This window comes from Globicephala melas, chromosome 21 (genome assembly GCF_963455315.2).
Source record: "Globicephala melas chromosome 21, mGloMel1.2, whole genome shotgun sequence".
Lineage (NCBI taxonomy): Eukaryota > Metazoa > Chordata > Mammalia > Artiodactyla > Delphinidae > Globicephala > Globicephala melas.
In genome coordinates, this window is record NC_083334.1 from 12,932,517 (window position 1) to 12,955,702 (window position 23,186).

The 23,186-nt window shown below is 41.3% G+C and overlaps 1 protein-coding gene across 2 annotated transcripts in view; it reads right to left on the reverse strand.

The window, feature by feature from the left end:
• Nucleotides 1–23,186, reverse strand: part of CENPU (centromere protein U) — a 32,978-nt gene that overhangs the window by 3,315 nt on the left and 6,477 nt on the right. The window contains exons 4-12 of one of the 2 annotated variants that reach the window (XM_060291359.1): nucleotides 20,047–20,152; nucleotides 15,990–16,050; nucleotides 15,363–15,533; nucleotides 11,762–11,819; nucleotides 10,507–10,615; nucleotides 8,105–8,183; nucleotides 7,832–7,879; nucleotides 6,733–6,794; nucleotides 4,540–4,696 (exon numbers count right to left, since the gene is read on the reverse strand). In XM_060291359.1, coding sequence (XP_060147342.1) covers nucleotides 4,540–4,696; nucleotides 6,733–6,794; nucleotides 7,832–7,879; nucleotides 8,105–8,183; nucleotides 10,507–10,615; nucleotides 11,762–11,819; nucleotides 15,363–15,533; nucleotides 15,990–16,050; nucleotides 20,047–20,152 — 851 coding nt within the window. Of the gene's footprint in view, nucleotides 1–4,539; nucleotides 4,697–6,732; nucleotides 6,795–7,831; nucleotides 7,880–8,104; nucleotides 8,184–10,506; nucleotides 10,616–11,761; nucleotides 11,829–15,362; nucleotides 15,534–15,989; nucleotides 16,051–20,046; nucleotides 20,153–23,186 lie in introns of both variants that reach the window. The other variant, XM_030831027.2, reaches the window with a different exon arrangement.

Here is a 23,186-nt window from a genome sequence, read left to right on the forward strand (position 1 = left end):
CAGCCATGGCTCACGGGCCCAGCCACTCCGCGGCATGTGGGATCTTCCCGGACCGGGGCACGAACCCGTGTCCCCTGCATCGGCAGGCAGATTCTCAACCACTGCACCACCAGGGAAGCCCCCAAATACCAATATTAATAGAGGTTTCTCTGAATCACTTTTCCTCTCATTTTTTTGATAAAATTGGTTTTAATTCATTGCCTTAGGACAATTTGATAAGTAAGGTTGCAAGGGAACTGCTCTGCAAAGCTTGAGCTAATCATCCCGGGAGATAAATTGGCTCAAAGAACTGTGGCATCTGAATTATTTAAAACAAAATCATGCCTGGGACAGGGTATGACCTGGTTTGGGCAAGTCAGCTAGAGCTCTGTGGGGTCGGCTTGATCTCATGCTATTTTAAACACAGGAAACCATATGGAAAATTTACTATAAGAACTGATGGAACGAGAACAGCAGGTCCCTAAAATTCATCATCTGGAAAAATTACTTACTGGGAAGATCAGTAAAGTGTCTTAAAAGTTGCCAATCCAAACTGTCCTTAATGATTAAAGACAAAATTAAATACAAACCCAATGTAAAATAGAAAACAAAGCTCAACTCATGATTTTGAAATAATTAACAAAGCCAAATATCACGGTGCAATTTGTATCTAAGGGTGAGTGACTAAAATCACCCGACAGCTGTATCATACTTATGATAGTTTGTTGCTTATGTTCTCAAGGTGATTTTCTTGGAAGTGAAATTAAGCAGAAAAGCTGTCAGACTGACTACCACCCAATAATAATGGAATTTTTTCTAGAATATCACTTACCTTATTACTAGGCAATTCAGTTTTAACAAGTATTTGAGAGCCTAATGTGTTCAAGCTACCATGGGGCACCTCCTCTCAGGGAGGGTGGGCAAGGGGAAGAACTAACATTTGGTGCTAGATTCTTAGTTTAGGAGAAGAGGTAAGACAATATACCCCAGTATCTACACTCTGAAAGCATAACGCACAGCTGCTACAACAGAAGTCCAGAACGCCTGAAGGCTTGCACAGAACAAGATGTTAGTAAGATGTATTCCAAACAAGGCAGTCACTAAGTCTCAGTTCTCATCCAAGTTATAATGTTCAAATTCAACCAATGTCATTGTTAATTTCTTCTACTAACCAAAATCCCCAACTCCAAATAAGCTTTAGACCAGTTGGGTACTGTCAAAAAAAATTAAAAACATTCTATTTCCAGATCTCTAATATCCTGAATATAAACAAATCTTTATTCTCCTGAACCTAACTTTTAGATCAGTATCAAAACTTTGAAGTTGAATTTGGAAGTGAAGAATAAGATGTATGTATACATTATATTTGTATATCATAATTTTATATAAAATATACAAATTTTTCCTATAATTTAAATATTTCTATTAATCTGAGTTGGTTATCATAACAGTAGCAAAGTCTGCAGCAAAAATCAGAACCAACTACAAAGTTTACTAAAACTGAACCAAGCAAGAAACAGGAAATATGAACAGACCAATTACTAGTTACCGAAATTGAATCAGTAATTTAAAATCCCCCAACAACCAAAAGTCCAGGACCAGATGGCTTCACAGGTGAATTTTACCAAACATTTAGAGATGAGTTAAACTATTTGCAGAGGAAGGAATACTTCCGAACTCATCATTCTGTGAGGCCACCATCACCCTGATACCAAAACCAAAGATATCTAAAAAAAGTACACGCCAGTATCACTGATGAACACAGATGCAAAAATCCTCAATAAAATCTAGCAAACCAAATCCAACAATACATTATTCAAAGAATCACACACCATGATCAAGTGGGACTCATTTCAGATATAAGGATTTTTCAATATCTACAAATTAATGTGATATACCTCACTAACAAACTGAAGAATAAAAATAATATCACCTCAGTAGATGCAAAAGAGCTTTTGATAAAATTCAACATCCATTTATGATAAAAACTCTCCAGAAAGTGGACATAGAGGGAACTTCCCTCAACATAATAGAGGCCATATATGACAAACCCAAATCTAACGCCATACTCAATGGTGAAAAGCTGAAGGCATTCCCTCTAAGATCAAGAACAAGACAAGGATGCCCACTCTTGCCACTTCTATTCAGAAGTCCTAGTTACAGCAATCAGAGAAGAAAAAAGAAAAGGAATCTTACAACAATCAGAGAAGAAAAAAGAAAAGGAATCCAAACTGGAACAGAAGTAAAACTGTCACTGTTTGCAAATGACATACTATACATAGAAAATCCTAAAGATGCTACCAGGAAACTACTAGAGCTCATCAATGAATTTGGTAAAGTTGCAGGATACAAAATTAATATACAGAAATCTGTTGCATTTCTATACACTATGAAATATAAAGAGAAATTAAGGAAAAATCCCATTTATCATCACATCAAGAAGAATAAAATACCTAGGAATAAACTTACCTAAGGAGACAAAAGACCTGTACTCTGAAAATTAAGATGCTGATAAAAGAAACTGAAGAGGACACAGATGGAAAGATATACCTGGTTCTATACCGGATACTATAAAACTCTTTATTCGTGTAGTAGTTATAGAGGGAAATGTAGGCAGAACACTCTTTGACATAAATTGCAGTGACATCTTTTTGAATCCACCTCCTAGAGTAATGAAAATTTTAAAAATAAACAAATGGGAAGTAATTAAACTGAAAAGGTTTTGCACAACAAAGGAAATCATGAACAAAACGAAAAGACAACCCACAGAATGGGAGAAAATATTTGCAAACAAAGCAACCAACAAGGTATTAATTTCCAAAATATACTAAGAGCTCATGCAGCTCAATATCAAAAAAAAACCCAATCAAAAAATGGGCAGAAGATCTAAATAGACATTTCTCCAAAGAAGACATACAGATATGGTCAAAAAGCACATGCAAAGATACTCAACATTGCTAATTATAGAAATGCAAATTAAAACTACAATGAGGTGTCCCCTCACACCGGTCAGAATGCATCATCAAATAGTCTACAAACAACAAATGCTGCAGAGAGTGTGGACAAAAGGGAACCTTCCTACATGTTTGGTGGGAATGTAAATTGGTACAGCCACTATGGAGAACAGTACGGAGGTTCCTTCAAAAACTAAAAATAGAACTACCAAGTTATCCAGCAATTTCACTCCTGGGCATGTATCTGAAGAAAACCATAGGGCTTCCCTGGTGGCACAGTGGTTAAGAATCGCCTGCCAATGCAGGGGACACAGGTTCAAGCCCTGATCTGGGAAGATCCCACATGCTGCAGAGCAACTAAGCCCATGAGCCACAACTACTGAGCCTGCATGCCACAACTACTGAAGCCCGCACGCCTAGAGCCCGTGCTCCGCAACGAGAAGCCACAGCAATGAGAAGCCCGCTCACCGCAACTAGAGAAAGCCCGCGTGCAGCAGTGAAGACCCAGTGCAGCCAAAAATTAATTAATTTTTAAAAAACACCATAATTTGAAAAGATACCCCAGTGTTCACTGCAGCACTATTTACAATAGCCAAGACATGGAAGCAACCTAAATGTCCATCCACAGAGGAATGGATAAAGATGTGGTATATATATATACAAAGGAATATTACTCAGCCATAAAAAAGAATGAAATAATGCCATTTGCAGCAACGTGGATGGACCCAGAGATTATCATACTAAGCGAAGTAAGTCAGACAGAGAAAGACAAATGTCATATAAATATATCACTTACATGTGGAATCTAGAAAAGTTATACAAATGAACTTATTAACAAAACAGACTCACAGACTTCAAAAACAAACTTACGGTACGAAAAGGGAAAGATGCGGTGGGAAGGGATAAATTAGGAGTTTGGGATTAACATATACATACTACTATATATAAAATAAACAACAAGGACCTACTATATAGCACAGGGAACTATATTCAATATTTTGTAATAACACATAATAGAAAAGAATATGAAAAAGATTCTTATATACATATATGTATATAACTGAATCACTTTGCTGTACACCTGAATCATTGTAAATCAACTATACTTCAATAAAAAAAATTTACATTTTTCCCTAATACATGCCTTTTTAATATTTCTCAACTTCTAAAATTACACCTACCATTTATAATGGGATAATGGCTAGTTTTTCAGATACAAAAGATACTAAAGTATGGGGTGAACAAAGAACAAGAGGTTGGTCTTTATAACATGTATGAGTGGTCTTACGTTGACGACAATTACAGTAATAAAGCATAGCTGTTCACTTGAGATTTGTACGCAGAGGATACACTTCCCTTAAAGAAATTCAGTTCTCTGAAGCTTAAGTATAACATCTTAGTAAAATCAATGTTTCTGGATTTTTCTTTACTCCTCTGGCCTTAATTAATTAGCTAAAGAAGTGGTGATAACAAATTTTCACCAATTTATAGTGATGCTTTTTGGGTAGACACCAACACCCACGCTGCCTCTCCATAGCTCTTGTACTGTAGCATGCAAATGCCCTGTATCTTCTGAAGCATAGTGAAAAGTGAAAACTGAAGTTACCGTTTCCTTTACATTTGGTTCTTCCTCTTGAATATCTGAATAATCTTGATGAAGCTGTTTTAAATTAGACAAGAAATACGCTGCATTCCTAAGGGAAGCTTTTCTCTCCTTAAGTTCATCATACTTTATTTGTAGTTGTTTCAGCTCTGGTTCTAACCTAAAACAAAAAAAAAATTTTCCCGAAAATAAATGACATAAAGTGTAACAACAGCCTAATAAGGTAGATGAGATGGAGTATGTCAGGGTGCTGAGTGAAGCTTTTTAAGCAGGGAAGGTGGCCTAGGTGGTCTGAGGTATCTTTGGCTCTGAAATTACAAACGTGAACAACTCTGGACTCAACACACAGAAAAGACTCTGAGTGCTCAGCATTGAAGCCCACAGACGAGTATGCCTGTTATGTCCTAAAATTCATCGAGTCATTTTTAAAGTCTTGGGAACTACTGAATTAAAACATATACTTGGGTAAAGATTTTAGCGCCCCAGGCGGAAGTAGACAGGCATTGCAGTTTAACAGTAAAAGTATGGACAAAAAGCCTTCCCTCTGCCCCTTCCTCTTGCTGAAATTTTGTCCATTTCCAAGGTCTAATAAAACCAGTGGAAAAACTCTCTCAGTGCCTGGATGAAATGTGTGACCTTGGGCAACCTGCTTTCTCTCTCTCAGTAGATTATTAGTTTCTTAACCTATAAAATAAAAAGGTATAACTTGGATTTTGTGGACCAATTTATAAAAGGATGGGGAGAGGCTACCATCTTTTATTCTCACAAATGAAGATATAAAAAAAATATGCTCTGATATCATTTTACAAAAGAAAAGTCCTCATAACAGTTCCGTACACTGAACAAGTGCTGCATTCTGGAAAACTCACTGTGCCATCTGGGTTGTGGGCAGGAGTGCTTGATTTGGAGCCAGTCGGCAGACACCAGACCGTGGCTCCCTCACTTCCTAGGCGGGTGGCTGAGGGTCAGTTACTGCTTTGTGCCTTAGGTCTTTCACATGTAAAGTTACAATAATGACATACATTTTTCTCTTTCTGCGCCTTTTCAAAATACTATACTTCTCAACTTTTAAAATTCTGTCTAGAAAAGGAACAATAGATCTCAAAGACAGATGAGTCTTCTGTAGTTGTCTTATATGGCCAAATAACCTACCTCACAGGGTTACAGCGATGAGTTAGTATGTAAAGCATTTAAAGGACAGTGCCCAACACACACAGCTAACACCTTAAAAAGCTTCCTCTCATTATCTTTCTTATTTTGGCCTGGGCCAATGAAAGCTTTAGCATGGGCCAGCAGCACCTGTCCATACACTAGATTTGGAAACCAAAGGCCTAGACAACCAATTTTTCCCACTTCTAAACTTCTGTGGCCATCTCATCTTTAAAACTTAGTACTTAATTATAGGTTGTCTTTTCTGATAAGACCACTTTTTCAAGCTATTTTAAACTCCTTCAGAGCAGAGAGCATATCTGATATGCTTATTCTTCTACTGCTTTACTACCAACCCTCCAGCTCACACAGCAGCCCTGTCTGTCTGGAAGACCACCAAAAAATACTAGTTGGTTGACCAGCTGATGGATTGTGCTCCAGTCTTCCTAACCAGACTATGGAGACAGCCCTGGTGGAAACTGTCCTGGCCCAACACTTGGGAATGGACTCACACGAGTGCCATGCCAAGCTATACCTTTCAACAAGATTGACAAAAACTGTTAACACTTAATACATAACTTACTGTATCCCAGTCTCCGTGAGGCACTTTCTGTATATTTATTCATTTAAACCTCACAACACCCTGTGAGGTATAGTTATCATTGTGCTCATCTACAAATGAGGGAACTGAGGCATTGAGAGGTTAAGTAACCTGCCCAAGGTTGCACAGCCAGTAAGTGGCAGAGCCTAGATTCAAAGCCAGGCAGTCTGGTTCTAGATAGAGTCTGTGCATGCACTAACTCTCTAATTCAGCTGCCTCGGGCCAGAACTGAGAGCTCTCATGGGGGGACGGGCCACTGCTGAACCCCCCTCTGCTCACAGCTTCTCCACTTGGCAGCAAAGCCTGCCTTCACTGAGCTTCCAAGCTCAGAGAAGCCTGGGGTTTAAACGCAGCACAGCAGCAAGTTTTACAACAAAGCCTCGCATGGCATATCGTGATTAAATCCTTCTTGTAGGTTCTCAAAGAGGGTTTTGATATTATCTTACCGAAGCAGTTCATCCTGGACTTCAATCAAACGTTGCCTTTTCTTTTCGATATCTGAGATCATCTAAGTAACACAACAGTTAAATTAATTTTGTAAATATTGAGCACTGTCTTGTACACTGTATTGGAAATATAGTGGGAAACAAGACAAACCCCATTCTTACCATCATGGAACTTTGGTCTAATAGGGAAGCTAGATATTACAACTTGTGATACATGCTGTGAAGGGAAAGAAGAGGGGTATCCACTTGAGGACAACTTTAAAGAGGAACTGGGGTCAGATCTTTACCACCCTGTGAGCTATAAAGGAAGGAGTCTCCATTTTATCTAGGACACTAGAAAAATATTGAAGCAGGGGAGTGTCATGACACAGTTTGTATTTTAAAAAGGACATTTCAATATAATACGCTGTATTATCTCAACTATCACTTTTAGTGACTACCTCATATTCCACTGCTGAACATTCAGACTACTCCTGCTTGCTTATAAGAAATGCAGAATTGACCAACAGGAGACTAAAACTGAAAAACAACAAAGGCTTATAATCACCAGAAGGAAAACGTATACATTTCAAATCCATTTCTGTTATAAGTGTAGAGGGGGAGCTGTGCTTCTACACGTAGGTTCATGCAAGTTTGGAGCTAGAACATCGGATGTCAAGTGAGCCAACTACAAACAGATGGGCAAGGAGGGCCTCGTGTTTCCTTGCAAACCTAGTGGCACACAGTGCATTGAAGGGGCAGAACCAGGACAAGAAAGGAGGTCTCCTGACCCTTAACCCAGGATTCTTCCCAGGCTGCCCTTTTACCTGAGACATAAGACAGTTATTTAGTCTAAAAGGTTTTTGACATACACAGCAGTGATAAATATACATTACGTAATACTTATCCACATAATTGGCCATTTTGGGCTTGAGAGCCATTCAGCTTGCAGGATACTTATCTGATCAATCACCAGATCAACCGAAGAAAAGCCTGACTAAAAAGATAAAAGATCTTATACAAACTCTCAAGGTCGTAAAACCCAGAGTCAGGTCTTTACTTAACTCTACATATGTGCACGTTCTACAGGACTGTGTTTCTAATCACATAAGTGAGTTACCTTAGTGTTCTTCCTTTTCAGAGTTTTCAACATCTGGACTTCTTTAAGCTACACAAAACAAAAAATAAATATTCGCCTGCATTTTCCACAGTTAACTGTTTATCAGTTTACAATATAACCACATCTAGTTTAAAAACAGCATGTGAAAGGTGTATAGTTCTAATGAGTTCTTTACCACATTGCCAGCAAATGCAAGCTTTTCTAAGATAACAGTACGCTGCTCAGGATTAGTAAAAAATATCTAGACCAACAAATTTATGTCAATGAACTTACCATTTTGATGAGTTCTTCTTTCAAATTAGAATGAAATTTGTTGATGGCTTCCTTACAAATTCTAGAGTCTGTTTTTTGTCTATAGCAGAATAAAGAAAGTTAAACTTAGGTTTACATAAAGGATTTTGAAAGGGGTGTTGCATTTGTTTAGCACACCCATAGACACACACACAGTTTGGTATGTGCCCTTTTGAATATCTAAGATGGCATGGTCAGCTTGCAGCTTTCTCAGATTTAAAAAAATACTGGAAACATCTCAACAAACAAAAGAAAAAGAATAGGAAATATTTCCCCCGAACCCTCATGTATGTAGTCAGCACTCCGTGACACCGGCCACATCCATAGGTGACACTAAGCCATGTAGAAAGCAATGTTTACAGCCAATCCCTCTCTTTTTCTGCTGCCTGATACAGTGACCAGCAGACTTTAGCCCCTTCCTTCCTCCCTTCCTGCTATAACTGGAGAAATAATTGTGTAACACATCTGGACTAACCAATGAGTAAGTAGCCAGAAGCCAACCATTCAGTTCTGCAAAAACTATAAAGCTGACCCAAAACTGGCTCAGGTCCCTGTCATCAGGGACAAAAGAGCCCAGTCTCCTGTCTGGCTCACTCTGGCTGGACACAGACCCACAGTGACTGTGCAGGAGCAGTGCACACACTGCCAGGGCGGCAGCCAGCCCTACTCTGCCTCGGCACAGTGTGCCACTATGAACTGTACTGTGCTTTTAATCAAAAATAAATCTCGTGTGACAGTTTATCTTATAGTTATTTTTTTCTTGGGGCAAATCCATGAGGAAAAGTCACCCAGCATAAGGGGACTAAACCCATGGCCTAATTCTTCAGAAGCGAAGCATAACATTAGAGAAGGCCTACACATCTGAATACAGATTTTTGAAGTTTTCATAAAAAAAAAAAATGGAGTATTTCTAGTGATATCAGAAGACGGTGGAATAGGAAACCCCACAGGGAAACCAACTTAACAACTACCTACAGCCCGAAAAGCCTTTATGAAAACTCCAGAAACCAGTTGAGAAGTTGCAGTACCCTGGCAAGTTCAAAGTCAAGAACCCACGTTGAAACAGGTAAGAGAAGCCATTTCACATCAACTGTGATAGCCCTTCTCCCAGAATTAAAGTCTCTAAGTATTATAAACGTGATGGGTTTTGGGGTGGGGTAAGGGTGAGAAGACTAAGACATGAGAGCTTGCCAAAATTCTAACCTTATTGGTGGGGAGTTGTAAATTCTATTTTTTTAGAAAAAAAGTTATACAGGATTTTAAAACATCAAAAAGTAAAAAAAAAAATTTTTTAAGTAAAAACAGTGGATCAGTACATTCTTCTAAATATATGGATAATTAAAATAAATGTAAATGGGCTGAAGTCAACAGGTGGAATTCAAAGATGGACACTTTGGATTTTAAAAAGATTTTATAAGAAATAATAAAGTTTAAGGTGAGACAAAGGTTGGAAATAAAAGTTAAAAGAATATAAAATCTGGCAAATATTAGCAAAAGAAATCTAGTGACATATTAGTATCAGATAAAATAGATTTTAAGACAAAAAGCATTTTTAGGAATGGAAGGGGTCACTACATAAGGATAAAATGTTCAATCTAAAAGAGCATTTTTAAGGCTTCCCTGGTGACGCAGTGGTTAAGAATCCGCCTGCCAATGCAGGGGACACGGGTTTGAGCCCTGGTCCAGGAAGATCCCACATGCCACAGAGCAACTAAGCCCGTGCACCACAACTACTGAGCCTGCGCTCTATAGCCCGCGAGCCACTACTACTGAGCCCACGTGCCACAACTACTGAAGCCCGCGTGCCTAGAGCCCATGCACCGCAACGAAGAGTAGCCCCCACCTGCTGCAACCAGAGGAAGCCCACATGCAGCAACAAAGACCCAATACAGCCAAAAATAAAATAATAAATAAAAGAGCAATTTTAAACATGATGTCTTAATAAAATAATCTCTCTATATAAATAGCATAAATTGATAGAAGTACCAGGAAAAACTGAGTAATACTGATTCTACATAGATACAATAATTAGAGATTCTACATAGAACCACTAATTACAGCTTTCCCACAGATTATGTGCCAGGCCATAAAGGAAGCCTCAATATTTCAAAAATAGGTATCACCAGAGTCCATGAAATTTGACTGTAACTATTTAAGATGGAAGGTTAATACAAAAATATAAATTAAAAAGTCACATATTTGGACATATAAAAACGTACTACTTAATAATTCACAGGCTTAAAGAAAAAAATCATAATGGAAGTTTAAAAATATGCAAAACAGTGATAATGAAAATTCTACATACCAGAAGCTGTGGAGTGAGTAGAAGTGCTATTTCCAGGGAAATTTATTAGGTACATATATCACAATATCAAAAGACTTACTTATACTCTAGGAGGATGTTCTCAAATGCAGACAAAACGACATCTAACTCCATGATGTCACTGGTTTTCTTTTCTTTTAAACACCAAATAGGTACACAGTCGGAAGTATCTACAACATTAGGATAAGTCAATTTAATATACTAATTATCAACAGTTTAGCTCTAGGTCCAGGGTTCTAAAAGCCTACAATGAAAGTAGTTCCACCAAATTGCTAAAAATAGCGAGAACTTTTGAAGAAGCACATGGGAGGAGACATGCTCACTTCTTCCTCTCCCGGTCAGTCTCACAAACCCCCGTCTGTACCTCACCCTCTAACTGCCGTCTGCTTGGTTCTCCCATTTCTGCTGAAGCAGCCTAAAGCACTGCTGCCTTTTAATTACCTTGCTGCGTCTTTACTTAACAGTCTGCTCTTATCTAACACTACTGGTGATTGAGATCTTTGTTAACTGTATTTTCATAGTTTTAATCTACCCGATAGGCCACTTCTAGGACACATAGTTACTGAGTGTATTGATTCAGATAGCTGTAGGAATATAATAAGAGATTAACTAAACTATGGTACATTTGTGAACAAAATATTATACATTCATTAAAATGGTATTGTAGACTATTTAATGACAAGGACTTGAGCCCACTTAGTGTGAGAAAAGCTCAGTAAAAGAATTGAAGAGTAAAGACCAAAACACATGGTAGTTATTTTGTGGTGATGGAATTATAGGCGATTTTACCTTCCTTTCCATACCTTTGAAATTTTCTAAAATATTTTTATAATAAGAATAATATAAAACTTATCTTTTAAAAGAACTGAAGAGAGAAAATGCTTTATTTTCCTCCCATTTTTCAATAAACTGTGTCAATAAAAAATGATGTAAAATAACATGGATGAATCTCAAAGTTATGCTGAGTGAGAGAAGCCTTCTATAAAAGAGTACATACTATGTTGTATGAAAAGAGTATATACTATGTTATGAAAAATTAAAATAGATTAATGAATAGGCGCTAAAGCAAGTATAATAAATTTTGACAGTAAAATCTAGGTAGTGGGTTTATGAATATATATTGTAAAATTCTTTGTCCTTTGTTGTATGTTGAAAGTTTTCATGATGTTGGGAAAATCAGTTACTCCAAAGTCACATATTTTTAACTTTTTAAAGTAACAATTTTATACACTTAAATTTACTACTTTATCAAATTAAGAAATATATTTTTAAAAAATTCTTGAATGATTGACTATGTATAAAACACTATTATATACCCAAGTCTGTGGCTTCACTTCTTGGTTTCTTCCTTTTGCCACGAAACATCTTCTTTTTCTGAGTTTTCTTAAAAAAACAAAAAAAAACCACAGCAAAGATTTTTATTTAAGAGGAGTTTCTCTTAAAACCAGAATTAAGACAGTATTATCAGACATTGTCAGTATTTTAGCTACAATTCTCATTTTGTTCTAAGTTAATAGTTAATTATATAAATTATCTAAATTAATATAAGGAAATGCTGAAAAAAATTAAACCACCTCAAGATAAAAAGTAATTAAAACTTTCAGTGGGTGCCTTGGAGGAAACTGAACTTTTATTATTTAAGATAATAATGTGTGGAATCAGCTCAATTTCTACTCCAAGCTAAGAGGAAGTAACAGCTTCTGAACTAGCCCTCTTGCTATAAACAGCCATAACGTGGGGAGAGGGGTGGCACCTTCATTCAGGCATTGGACAACAGGCAAAACAAGCCTGAGAGACTCAGAAGGTGGACTCTGGCTGCCGGCCTTCCCGCACGCCTGGGGACAGCTGACACAGCAGCACAGCAGGCCCAGTCCCAGCAGAGAGTGGTAACCCTCGTCCGCAGGAGGCAGAGACCTGCAGTAAGCTGCTCAGGGAGAAGGGCACAGGTCTGGGTGCGGGTCCCCGACAGCCCCTGACCGCCTACTCCACATGCGCGTGAGGCTACAGAGAGTATACTGGGACGTGGCTATCGTGGGATTAAGAACATAACAGGTAGTAACAAACAAGAAATTCTGGGGGAGATCAGATGGAGAAAATGCAGAGACCTCATTAACAACTAGTTAACAACTAGTTAACAGCTGTCTACCCAGCTGAGCTTGGGGAGAGACCACAACTTAGGGGTAAGAACGGTACCCTAGATCATGCAATATCAAACAGGGTGAAACTGTTCCCAAGGGGGCAGGCCAGAAACTCTCAGATAGTACAATGGTTTGTGACCCTCCGAAGTACCTAGTATATACACAGATACACAGTATATTTATGATATTAAAATTTAACTGCGGGGGATGGTTAGGAAAAATGTCTAAAAAGGCTTCTTAGGGAGGACAACAATGGAAGAGCGTTGAGAAGCACTGCTCTAGAGTAAGGCCTGCCCTAGACTCACCCTAACAAAGCCTAAAACCAATCTCTGGCCAGGTTCACCAGGGAGACAGACGGGAGGTGTGGTAAGCAAGATCCCCAATGACTTGGACAAGTCCCTCCCCTTGAGTGTGGGTGGCTCCTGTGAATATGATGGGATGGTCACTCCCTCGATTAGGTTACGTTTCATAAAAGGCCACTGCAGCAGACTGGAAAGATTCTCTGGCTAGCTCGGAAGATGTCAGCTGCCATGTTGTGAGAGGGCCACGTGACCAGGACCTAAGGGCAGAGAGTGACCCTGCTTTAACCAGAGAGAAAACAAGAACCTCAGGCCTACAACGGCAAGGATCAGAATTCTACCAATAGCTGCATGATCTTAGATGGGGACCCTGGGCCTCAGGTGAGATTTCAGTCCTGGCTGGCACCTTGACTCCAGCCTCTGAGACCCCGAGCAGGGAATCCAGCTAAGGTGAGCCTGGACTTCTGACCTATAGAAACTGTGAGGTATAAATGTATGTTGTTTGAAGTCACAAAATTTGTGGTATTTTGTTATGCAGCTACTGAGAACTATTACAGAGGTTGAGTCCCACTGAGTTAGAGAGGCTTGGAAGACACCTTAGGCTTTCCACAGATTGGCCCTAACGAAGGATAAACCACACTACAGCAGTTCAAGATGATCAGCCAATAATTAAGATACCTATTAGAATGAAAGTCAGCATTCAGAAGAAGACACAACTCACAACCTCAACAACCTACCAACAATGTGCAATACACAAAGAGTGTCAGATTAAAAATGTTACACAAAAGATGTAACCTATAGTCCAGACAGAAAAAGTACTCAAAAGAAGCTGACCCTGAGACAGCCCAGATACAGTCATCCCTCAATATCCAAGGAAGATGGTTCCCGGATCCCCCATGGGGATCCGCTGATGTTCAAAGTCTCTTTTCTAAAATGGTGTAGTATTTGCATGTAACCTATATACATCCTCCTATAAACTTTACATCATCTCTAGATCACTTAGAATACCTAATATGATGGAAATACCATGAAAAGAGTTGCTGGTGCCTGGCGAATCCAACTTTTGCTTTTCTGGAACTTTATGGAATTTTTTGTCAAATATTTCCAATCAGCAGTTGGTTGAATCTATGGATGTGGAACCTGCAGATACAGAGGACTGACTCTACCTGACTTAGAAAACAAAGACCTTAAAGCAGCTGTTATAAATATGTCCAAAGAAGGAAATGATGGTCTTAATGATTATGCAGATAGGGAATCTCAGCCAAGAAGTAGAAACTATGGGAAAAAAAAAAGGAAATTCTGGAAATTCTAGAACCCAAAAGCATGCTACTGAAAAGGGAAAGTCACTGGGTGATGTTTTATTTCCTGTGGCTGCTATAATAAACGACCACAGCTTCGTGGCTTAAAACAACAGAAATTTCTTCTCCCACAGTTCTGGAGTTCAGAAGCCTGAAATCCATTTCAATGGGCCAAAATGAAGGTGCCGGCATATTATGACATATTAAAAGCTTGATTAAAAGATATTATATATTGATATGTCACGAATCTTAAAATAGGGGCTTCCCTGGTGGCGCAGCGGTTGAGGGTCTGCCTGCCAGTGCAGGGGACACAGATTCGAGCCCTGGTCTGGGAGGGTCCCACGTGCCGCGGAGCAGCTGAGCCCATGCACCACGACTGCTGGGCCTGCGCTCTGGAGCCCACGAGCCACAACTGCTGGGCCTGCGCTCCATAACTATTGAGGCCCGCGTGCCTGGAGCCTGTGCTCTGCAACGGGAGAGGCCGCCACAGTGAGAAGCCCGAGTACTGCAATGAAGAGTAGCCCCCGCTCACCACAACTGGAGAAAGCCCGCGCGCAGCAACGAAGACCCAATGCAGCCAGTAAATAAATAAATAAAATTTAAAAAAAAAGAATCTTAAAGTAGGATACATATGACCCAGAAATCTTATCATAGCAATTTCTTCTAAGGAAATGATCAAGGATGTGCATGAAGATTTAGCTAGAAAAGAAAATCATCAAAGCACTTACATTTTAAAAATTACAATTGCTCATTAGTAAGAGATTAAACTATGGCACGTTCATGAATGAAATGTCATGCATTTATTAAAATGGTATGTAGAATACTTAATGACAAGGATATGGTTCCACTTAGGGTGAGAAAAGCTCAATAAAGAATTGAAGAGTATAGACCAAAAAATGTGGTGGTTATTTTATTTTTGGGGTGATGGAATTATAGGTGATTTTATCTGCCCGTCCATACCTTCCAAATTTTCTAAAATAAACTTATTTTTATAATAAGAAAAGTGTAAAACTTATCTTTTAAAAGAAGTGAAGGAAAAAGAGAAAATGCTTTGTTTTCCTCCTAGACATTTTCTATCAACTTTTTTTCTTTCCAAGGGGATAGCAGACACTCTCCTATCAGTTGACTTTCTGTTTCCAGGGTCTCTTTTTCAACAGAGGGCTTGGCACCAAGGGGTCCCACCTTTTTAAGCGTGACCGATTCAGCTGGTTTCTCTGAAGGTTCTGAAGATGCTGTAGCTGAAACAGCTTCACGTTGTGTACTTAAGTTCTCTGCTGGTTTAACTTTTCTTCTTACATCACTTTCTTCAGTGCTTTCAGATTCATCACTAATGGGCTTGAGTTTTCTTCTTGGCTATGTCAAGAAAACAGCATTACTGTTTTGAAAGTACAGATGCTTATCATTCCTATTGTATTAGATAACCATAAAGTCCACATTTCTTATCTCTAAACTTCAAGACTGAACGCAATAGGAAGATGGCAACATGATGAGCGGATAGGACGAGAAACCTTGACTAAAGGGCTCCAAGCAGACGCTCCCAACAAATCACTCTGCCTTTGTAAACCACCATCTAAACACATTACACGAACACTATGAAAACTGACAAGGTACAAGGTACACAGGGATTTGAGATCTCTGTAATGAAAAACACTTCAGATATAAAAATATTTCATTTTTATTAAAAAATCTTCTAAAACATTATATACTCTTTATGAAAAATGTTGCTACAGAACATTTTCTCTATTTGCATCCAACTTAACTGGATATGAAATATCTTACAATTTAAGATAGGAGAACACGCCTACATACCTTTTTTGCACTAATTTTTGCAGACTCATTTTCACTTGCTTCAACGTCAGAAGTGTCCGAACTGTACCAAAGAACAAACCATCAATATCTTGCACACATTTCATTTTTATTGACATATGTCTTCTAAATGCTGCTCCTCCAACACAAAAACAAGCTCGATTTATAAGGAGATTTCCCACCTGTCACGGGTGGGCCTGCCACCTTCCCAGATTTACCGGTCATCTCCCACACCTTCCCACACCCAGGCCACATCAGTTTAGTGCTGGCAGGCAAGTAAGTGTCCCGTAACTGCAGTACCTCATGGTCCTGTCTGAGAACCGCTCTTTTCTCCCCGTCACCACTCCCAGGTGTACGGGCCATCATCTGTACTAATCCACAGACACTAGGCCCATGCTCAGGGGATAGAAAAGGGAATACCTTCTTTCATCCTTTGAAAAGGAAAAAATAACCCTAAACTTCTGGTGAGAGTTCATTTTTTTCATTCAATTCAACAAACATTTATTTAACACCAACCTCAAAATGCAAGTACAAGGAATAAAATTACTTGAAAAATGAGGAGCCTTCCTTTAATGGGTTCACTGACTAGTAGGAAGGCCAAAGACAGTGAGTGCAGAGGAGATGTGGAGAAATGGCTGGGGAATCAGGAAACACATCACGGTTATGAGACTTGAGATGACTTTTGAGAACACTTTTCCAGGCCAAGAAACAAAGGGAAGGGGATTTAAGGAAGAAGGAAAAGTAAACATAAAAGCACAGGGGTGTAAAACAGCCCGGCCCGTTCGACGTACGGGAAGCAGAGTACAGAGCGAGTGTCTTGCTAAAGAGAAGCTAACACTATGGAAGAAGCCCAAGGCCAGGGCTGGGGAGGCTCCGAGGCGGCCAGAAGCGTCCTGCTCAGACTTGCCTGTGCTCGGCTGCCGCACCAGGGCGACCCTCGCGTGGCAGCCACTGCTGCCCGGCCTTCCCTTCAGAGCTGCCCACCACCTGGGGTCGGCCAGAGCTGTGAGAGCTGCGTTGCAGTCTGGGGCCATCTCTGCTCAATCCGGATTCTTCCACCTGTAACTTTCCCTGATGTTGCTAATAAATCTCTTCAATTCTCACTCTGCCTCAGGGTCTACTTACCCGAGGAGCCAGACAGACACAGGGGGCCCCCATACCACGCCTACAGGTTGGGGGTGAGGGACCTAAGGCCCCCATGCTAGACACACGCACTGGAAGCGGGGGCGGGGGGTGGTGGTGGTGGTCGCACAGACGAAGGGACCAGCAGCAGGTGCCTGAGCCGTGGCCACAGGGAGGCGGAGGGTGTACGGAGAGAAGAAAAGCAGATTCTCAGGGAGTCACAGGCCAGAACAAAGGAGGCCGGTCAGAGAACAGAAGGTACCGGGAACGGTTCCCAGACAGCTCTGTGGGGTGACTGGGTGACAGCAGGGCCATCAAGCTAGAGAACACCAAAGGAGCTTGTTGACACCAGACGAAGGAGGAACGATGGAGCTTGGTTTCGGCTTTGTTGAGCCCGAGGTGCCTATAGGCATCTAGGGAAACGTGGCCAAGGTGCAGGACAGCTGGGGCCTCGGGAGAGGCTGGGCAAGAGGGAGACCTGGGGTCAGCAGCTTATGGGTCGTTAAAGCCACGAGAGGAAGACGGGGGAGGGTGGAGAGGAGAGGGTGAGAGCAGAGTCGCGGACACAGAAAGAGGAGAGGAGATCTGGGAACAAAGAACCCAACAGCCCTGGACAGGCCCGGGGGCCTGGCTGCTGATGCTGCCTGAGTCCTGGGGAACGCTGCCGTGCGCTCCCTCTCTCCCCACCCGCGGCCCTCCCCGTGCATCCCTTCTGCCCCGACTTCCTTCTGTATCCATATATAAGCCCGGTCTAACCTACCCAAATAAAGTTTTTTGTCTGGACATATCACACCACCAAAACCAAGATTACCAAGGACATCCACACTGTTAAACCGACCCATGTGTTCAGACCTTCCCCGACTGGCGTTTGGTCCTCCTAAGGACACACACTTACTCACCACCCGCCCCGCCTCTCCCGAGCACAAACCCTCTCCTGGCTTCCTCCTTCCCCCTCTGGCCACTGGTCCTCTCTCTGCTTTGCAAGCTCCTTCTCCACCTGGACAGATGCCAGGCTTTCTTGCAGGGTGGTCCCAGGTCCCCGCCTCCTCTCGGCCCACCGTCTCTCCCTGGGAGCGCTCACCCGTGCCTACACCTCCTGTACCAAACCACTTCAGTCTGAACTCCAGCTCAGCCCCTCCTGGGAACACCAGACCCAAGTACACAGCAGTCTCTCTAACATCTCCACACCAAGTTCATGACCGCCTCACGATGACAGGAGTACTCAATCTCCTAGGTAGCCCTGTCCTACTCAATGGCACAATCTCAATCCACTTACACGACAGAAAGCCAGGAGTTGTCCATGACAAATAGGATTAATTTCACCCATGTTCAGATGAAGTCACAGAAGTCAAGAAGAAAATGACCAACACTAGGAAAATGGAAAAAGGATATAAAGAGGGTGAAGAAATTCAAGGACCTGTGAAACATATAAGAGATGCTATTTAACTCAGTCATGAGAAAAACACAAACTAGAACTAGACTGAGACAGCATATCACACTGGCAAAACTCCAAGTCTGATACCACGCTGGTGGGAACGTGGCAGTAACTATGAAAACTGCTAACATATTTCATTTGACTGAGGATTTCCCTTATGAACACATTCCACAGAAATATAGGCACATATGTGAAAAATACAGGCACGTGTGTGAAACGGCATATGTGCCAGGTTACTGACTACAGCACTGCTGGTGACAGCAGAAGACTGGAAACAACCCAACTGCCTGTCGATCCAGGACTGGGGAAACAAACTATGCAAGATCCAAACTGTGGAAAACCTGCGACTGTGAACAGAAGAACGAGGAAGCTCCATATGCACTGATACGGAAAGATCTCCAAGATACAGAGAGCGGAAAAAGCCAGGTAGCAAGGTATCCTGCCTTTTCGAAAAAGGTTAAAACTCTGTATTCGTACTTTGATGTGCACAAAGAAACTGTGAAAAGACATATAAGAAATTAATAGTGGGGGAGAAGGAAGAAGTGGATGCAGGAGCTGGGTGATGGTGGAGAGGACGTAAAGACTATTATTAACCTTTTAATATTTTTAAACCATGTGAATGTGTCACCTATTCAAAAATTCTTCTTGAAAAATTACATTCACCACCATTTAAAATGAACTGTGCAGTTTTCCAAATATTTGGCTTTTGTTACCAATTTCCAATAACAGCTCATAGAAAAACTGGAGTCTCCGAAATAACCAAGTACCATAAGGTTTCCCCAGTGCAGAGAACCTCAGAAAGATGTCCTCATCTAGATTTCTGCCCAAGTGGGATATTTGTTTTAAAAATACAGTTTTGTTACTTTCAAAATATAGTAACTAGAACTGACCTATTACCTAACAGAGGTCCTTAAGTGAAGGATTTGCTCTAGCTAATAATTTTTAGTTAGTACTGCAGCTACTGAAGACTTCTTCATTGTATGTGCTCTCGAGTTGCCTCTGGTGTCATTTTTACAGATTTTCCTGACTCAGGCCTCCACATAAATCTGAAAACTCAAATCAATGCAGCTTAGGGACCATGCAGCTGAAATTTACAACAGACTGCATTTCCTTTGGGATTATCAGCTTCTCTTCCCTATTCCCACCCTGAACTAGAAAACATATCTTTTGTGACAATTAAGCATATTTGTAAATTAAAGGGACCTCTCAAAATCATCTAAAATTCTATGCTCCTGAAACCTTTCCCCTCCTTCTTTGTTTTACCTCAAAGCTAAACCACCTTCACTGGTATGTTTTCTAGGATAATCAGGTGTCAGTTACAGTTATTATAAGTAATGTCAATTACTGAAAAACTGCCTTTTCACGTCCCAGTCTTCTTGAGGGAAAACATAAGTTGGCTCAAAAGATCTTTAAAGAGTTTTGGTTTTATAAGCTTGTATCTTAAAGAACGCCTCAGAAATACCATTAACCATGAGTAAACAGTTGCTTGAGATCCACCCGTACCTTCTTTTTGCTTCTTTTCCTTGAGGAGTTGAGGGGAGAGATGACCCGCAGTGCTTGGAGAATTCTTCCTCATCAGCATATATAGCAGTGCTGTGTAAAGGAGGGTCTACAAAAGATTTTTTTAAAAAGGGCATTCAGAAGTCTGGCTGTCTGAGCAGTATTCAAGTTTGTTCCTTCACACTGGAGTATAAAGCAACCTGTGTTTAAATGGCTAACAAAATCAAAACCAATTACATATGCTACTTATGATCTCACACCTCAACAAGAAAAAATGTAAACCACTTCACCAATAAATACGTGGATAGTTAAGCTATAACCTTACTGTCCTTATATATTATATGGAAACTTTTAAATGAGCTAAAAGATAAACAGGAGGTCTGACATTCTTTCCTCACCTGATGGAGCATCACACATCTACCTGGGAGACACAGCATGAACAATAAACTCAGGTCTGGAGTGCTTGCCCCACTCTTGCAACTCCATTACCCCACCGAGTGCCTGGCGCAGGGTGGGCACTCGACATCTGTGGACGACTAGCCCTTTGGGGAGGGACACCAGTCCTTCCGCACTTCCCCTCCTCTCTCCTTTACTCTAGAGCCTTGAGCTAAGCGTAAGTTAACTGGAATGGGGACTTGCCTGGTGGCACAGTGGTTAAGAATCCGCCTGCTGATGCAGGGGACACGGGTTCAAGCCCTGGTCCTGGAAGATCCCACATGCCGTGGAGCAACTAAGCCCGTGCGCCACAACCACTGAGCCTGCACTCCAGAGCCCACGAGCCACAACTACTGAGCCCGCGAGCCACAACTACTGAAGCCCGCGCACCTAGAGCCCGTGTTCCGCAACAAGAGAAGCCACCGCAGTGAGAAGCCCGTGCACCGCAACGAGAAGCCCGTGCACCGCAACAAAGAGTAGCCCCAACTAGAGAAAGTCTGTGCAGCAACGAAGACCCAACACAGCCAAAACTAAAAAAAAAAAATAAGTTAACTGGAATGAAGATAAAGGAGATAATGGAGAAACGGAGATAAAGGAGAGGAGACCACATGGCCTTGGTGGGAGGATGCTCCTACCTGCTGAGGAAGAGGGGGGTCACAGGAGAGGCCTCGGCAGCCTGGCCTGGGCTTGTGGCGGGGGAAGGAGGAGGCCACCAGAGTGGAGTGAATGGCTGCAGGGGCGCCTGGTAACGGCCAAGCACCCATCTCTTCACTCTCAGGCTTTAGCGTGCTGCACACATTTAAACGTTCTCACATTTAAACGTTTCAGCTGCTTATATAATGAACGTAGCAACTGCACAATTTTAAAGTTAGTAATATACTTTGTATTGGCCTCAACTAGGCAAAGGGCTTTATTTACTTTACTACTGGGAATAACAAGGGAAAAAAAGAAAACCAGACCAATTTTTAATCTCCATATGTAACCAGTCACACAAGCTGTACTCCTACTACTCAACAATACAAAGTTAAATAACCTGATTTCAACCCAAGTAAAGGATGTGAACAGACACTTCTTCGAAGAAGATACAGGCGTACCTCGTTTTATTGCACTTTGCTTTATTGCGCTTTGCAGACACTGTGTTTTTTTACAAATTGAAGGCTTGTGGCAACCCTGCATTGTCAGATGATGATTAGCAATAAAGTACTTTTTAATTAAGGAATGTATATTGTTTTTTTACACATAATGCTATTGCACACTTAATAGATTACAGTGTAGTGTAAACATAACTTTTATACGCACTGGAAACCAAAGAATTCGTGACTCACTGTATTGCAATATTTGCTTTATTGCAGTGGTCTGGAACCGAACCCGCAGTATCTCCCAAGGTGTGCCTGCATACAAATGGCCAATAAGCGCACTGAAAAGATGCTCAACGTTAGTCATTAGGGGAATCCAACTCAAGACCACACTGAGATACTACCGCACATCCATGTGAATAGGTATTATTGAAAAAAACAGAGAGGGCTTCCCTGGTGGCGCAGTGGTTGAGAGTCCGCCTGCCGATGCAGGGCACACGGGTTCGTGGCCCGGTCCGGGAAAATCCCACATGCCGCAGAGCGGCTGGGCCCGTGAGCCATGGCCGCTAAGCCTGCGCGTCTGGAGCCTGTGCTCCGCAGCGGGAGAGGCCACAACAGTGAGAGGCCCGCGTACCGCAAAAAAAAAAAAAAAAAAAAAGGAACTTCTGACACATGCTACAACATGGATGAACTTTAAAGACATAATGCTACATGAGAAAAAGGATACAAAAGTACAAATATTGTATGATTCCTCTCACACGAGTGGTCAAATTCACAGAAACAGAAAGCTAGAAGAGGGAGAGGGGAGCGAGGTGCCGTCGGCTATTGGGCAGAGAGTTTCATTCAGGGGAAGGAAAGGACAAAGTCCTGAGGACGGATGGGGTGATGGCTGCACGACGACGTACACACTTAACGCCACAGAACCAGACACCAAAATGATTAAAATGGTTAATTTTGTTATGTATATTTTACCACACAAACACAGTGAGATACCATTTCATACCCATTAGGATGGCTAGAATCAAAAAGTCAGATAATAACAAGATTTGATGAAGATGTGGAGAAACTGGAACCCTCATACATAGCTGGTGGGAATGCAAAGTGGTACAGCTGCCGTGTAAACACTTCCTCAAAACGCTGAAGCAGAATCACCACATGACTGAGGTGTACAGTTGGCCCTCCATATCCATGGGTTCTGCATCCACAGATTCAACCAACCAGGGATTGAAAATATTTGGGGAAAAAAAAATTCCAGAGAGTTCCAAAAAGCAAAACTTGAATTTGCTGCACACAGACAACTACTTACATAGCATTTCTATCGTATTAGGTATTATAAGTAACCCAGAGATGATTGATAGTGAACAGGAGGATGTGCATAGGTTATATGCAAACACTATGCCATCTTCTGTTTGTTTTTTTTCCTGGCCACACCACGCACCATGTGGGATCTTAGTTCCCTGACCAGGGATTAAACCCACACCTCCTGCATCGGCAGTGTGGAGTCTTAACCACTGGACCACCAGGCAAGTCCCCACTATGCCATTTTATATAAGGAACTTTAGCATCCTCGGACTATGGTATCCACGGGGGGTCCTGGAACCAATCTCACATGGATACTGAGGGACGACTACA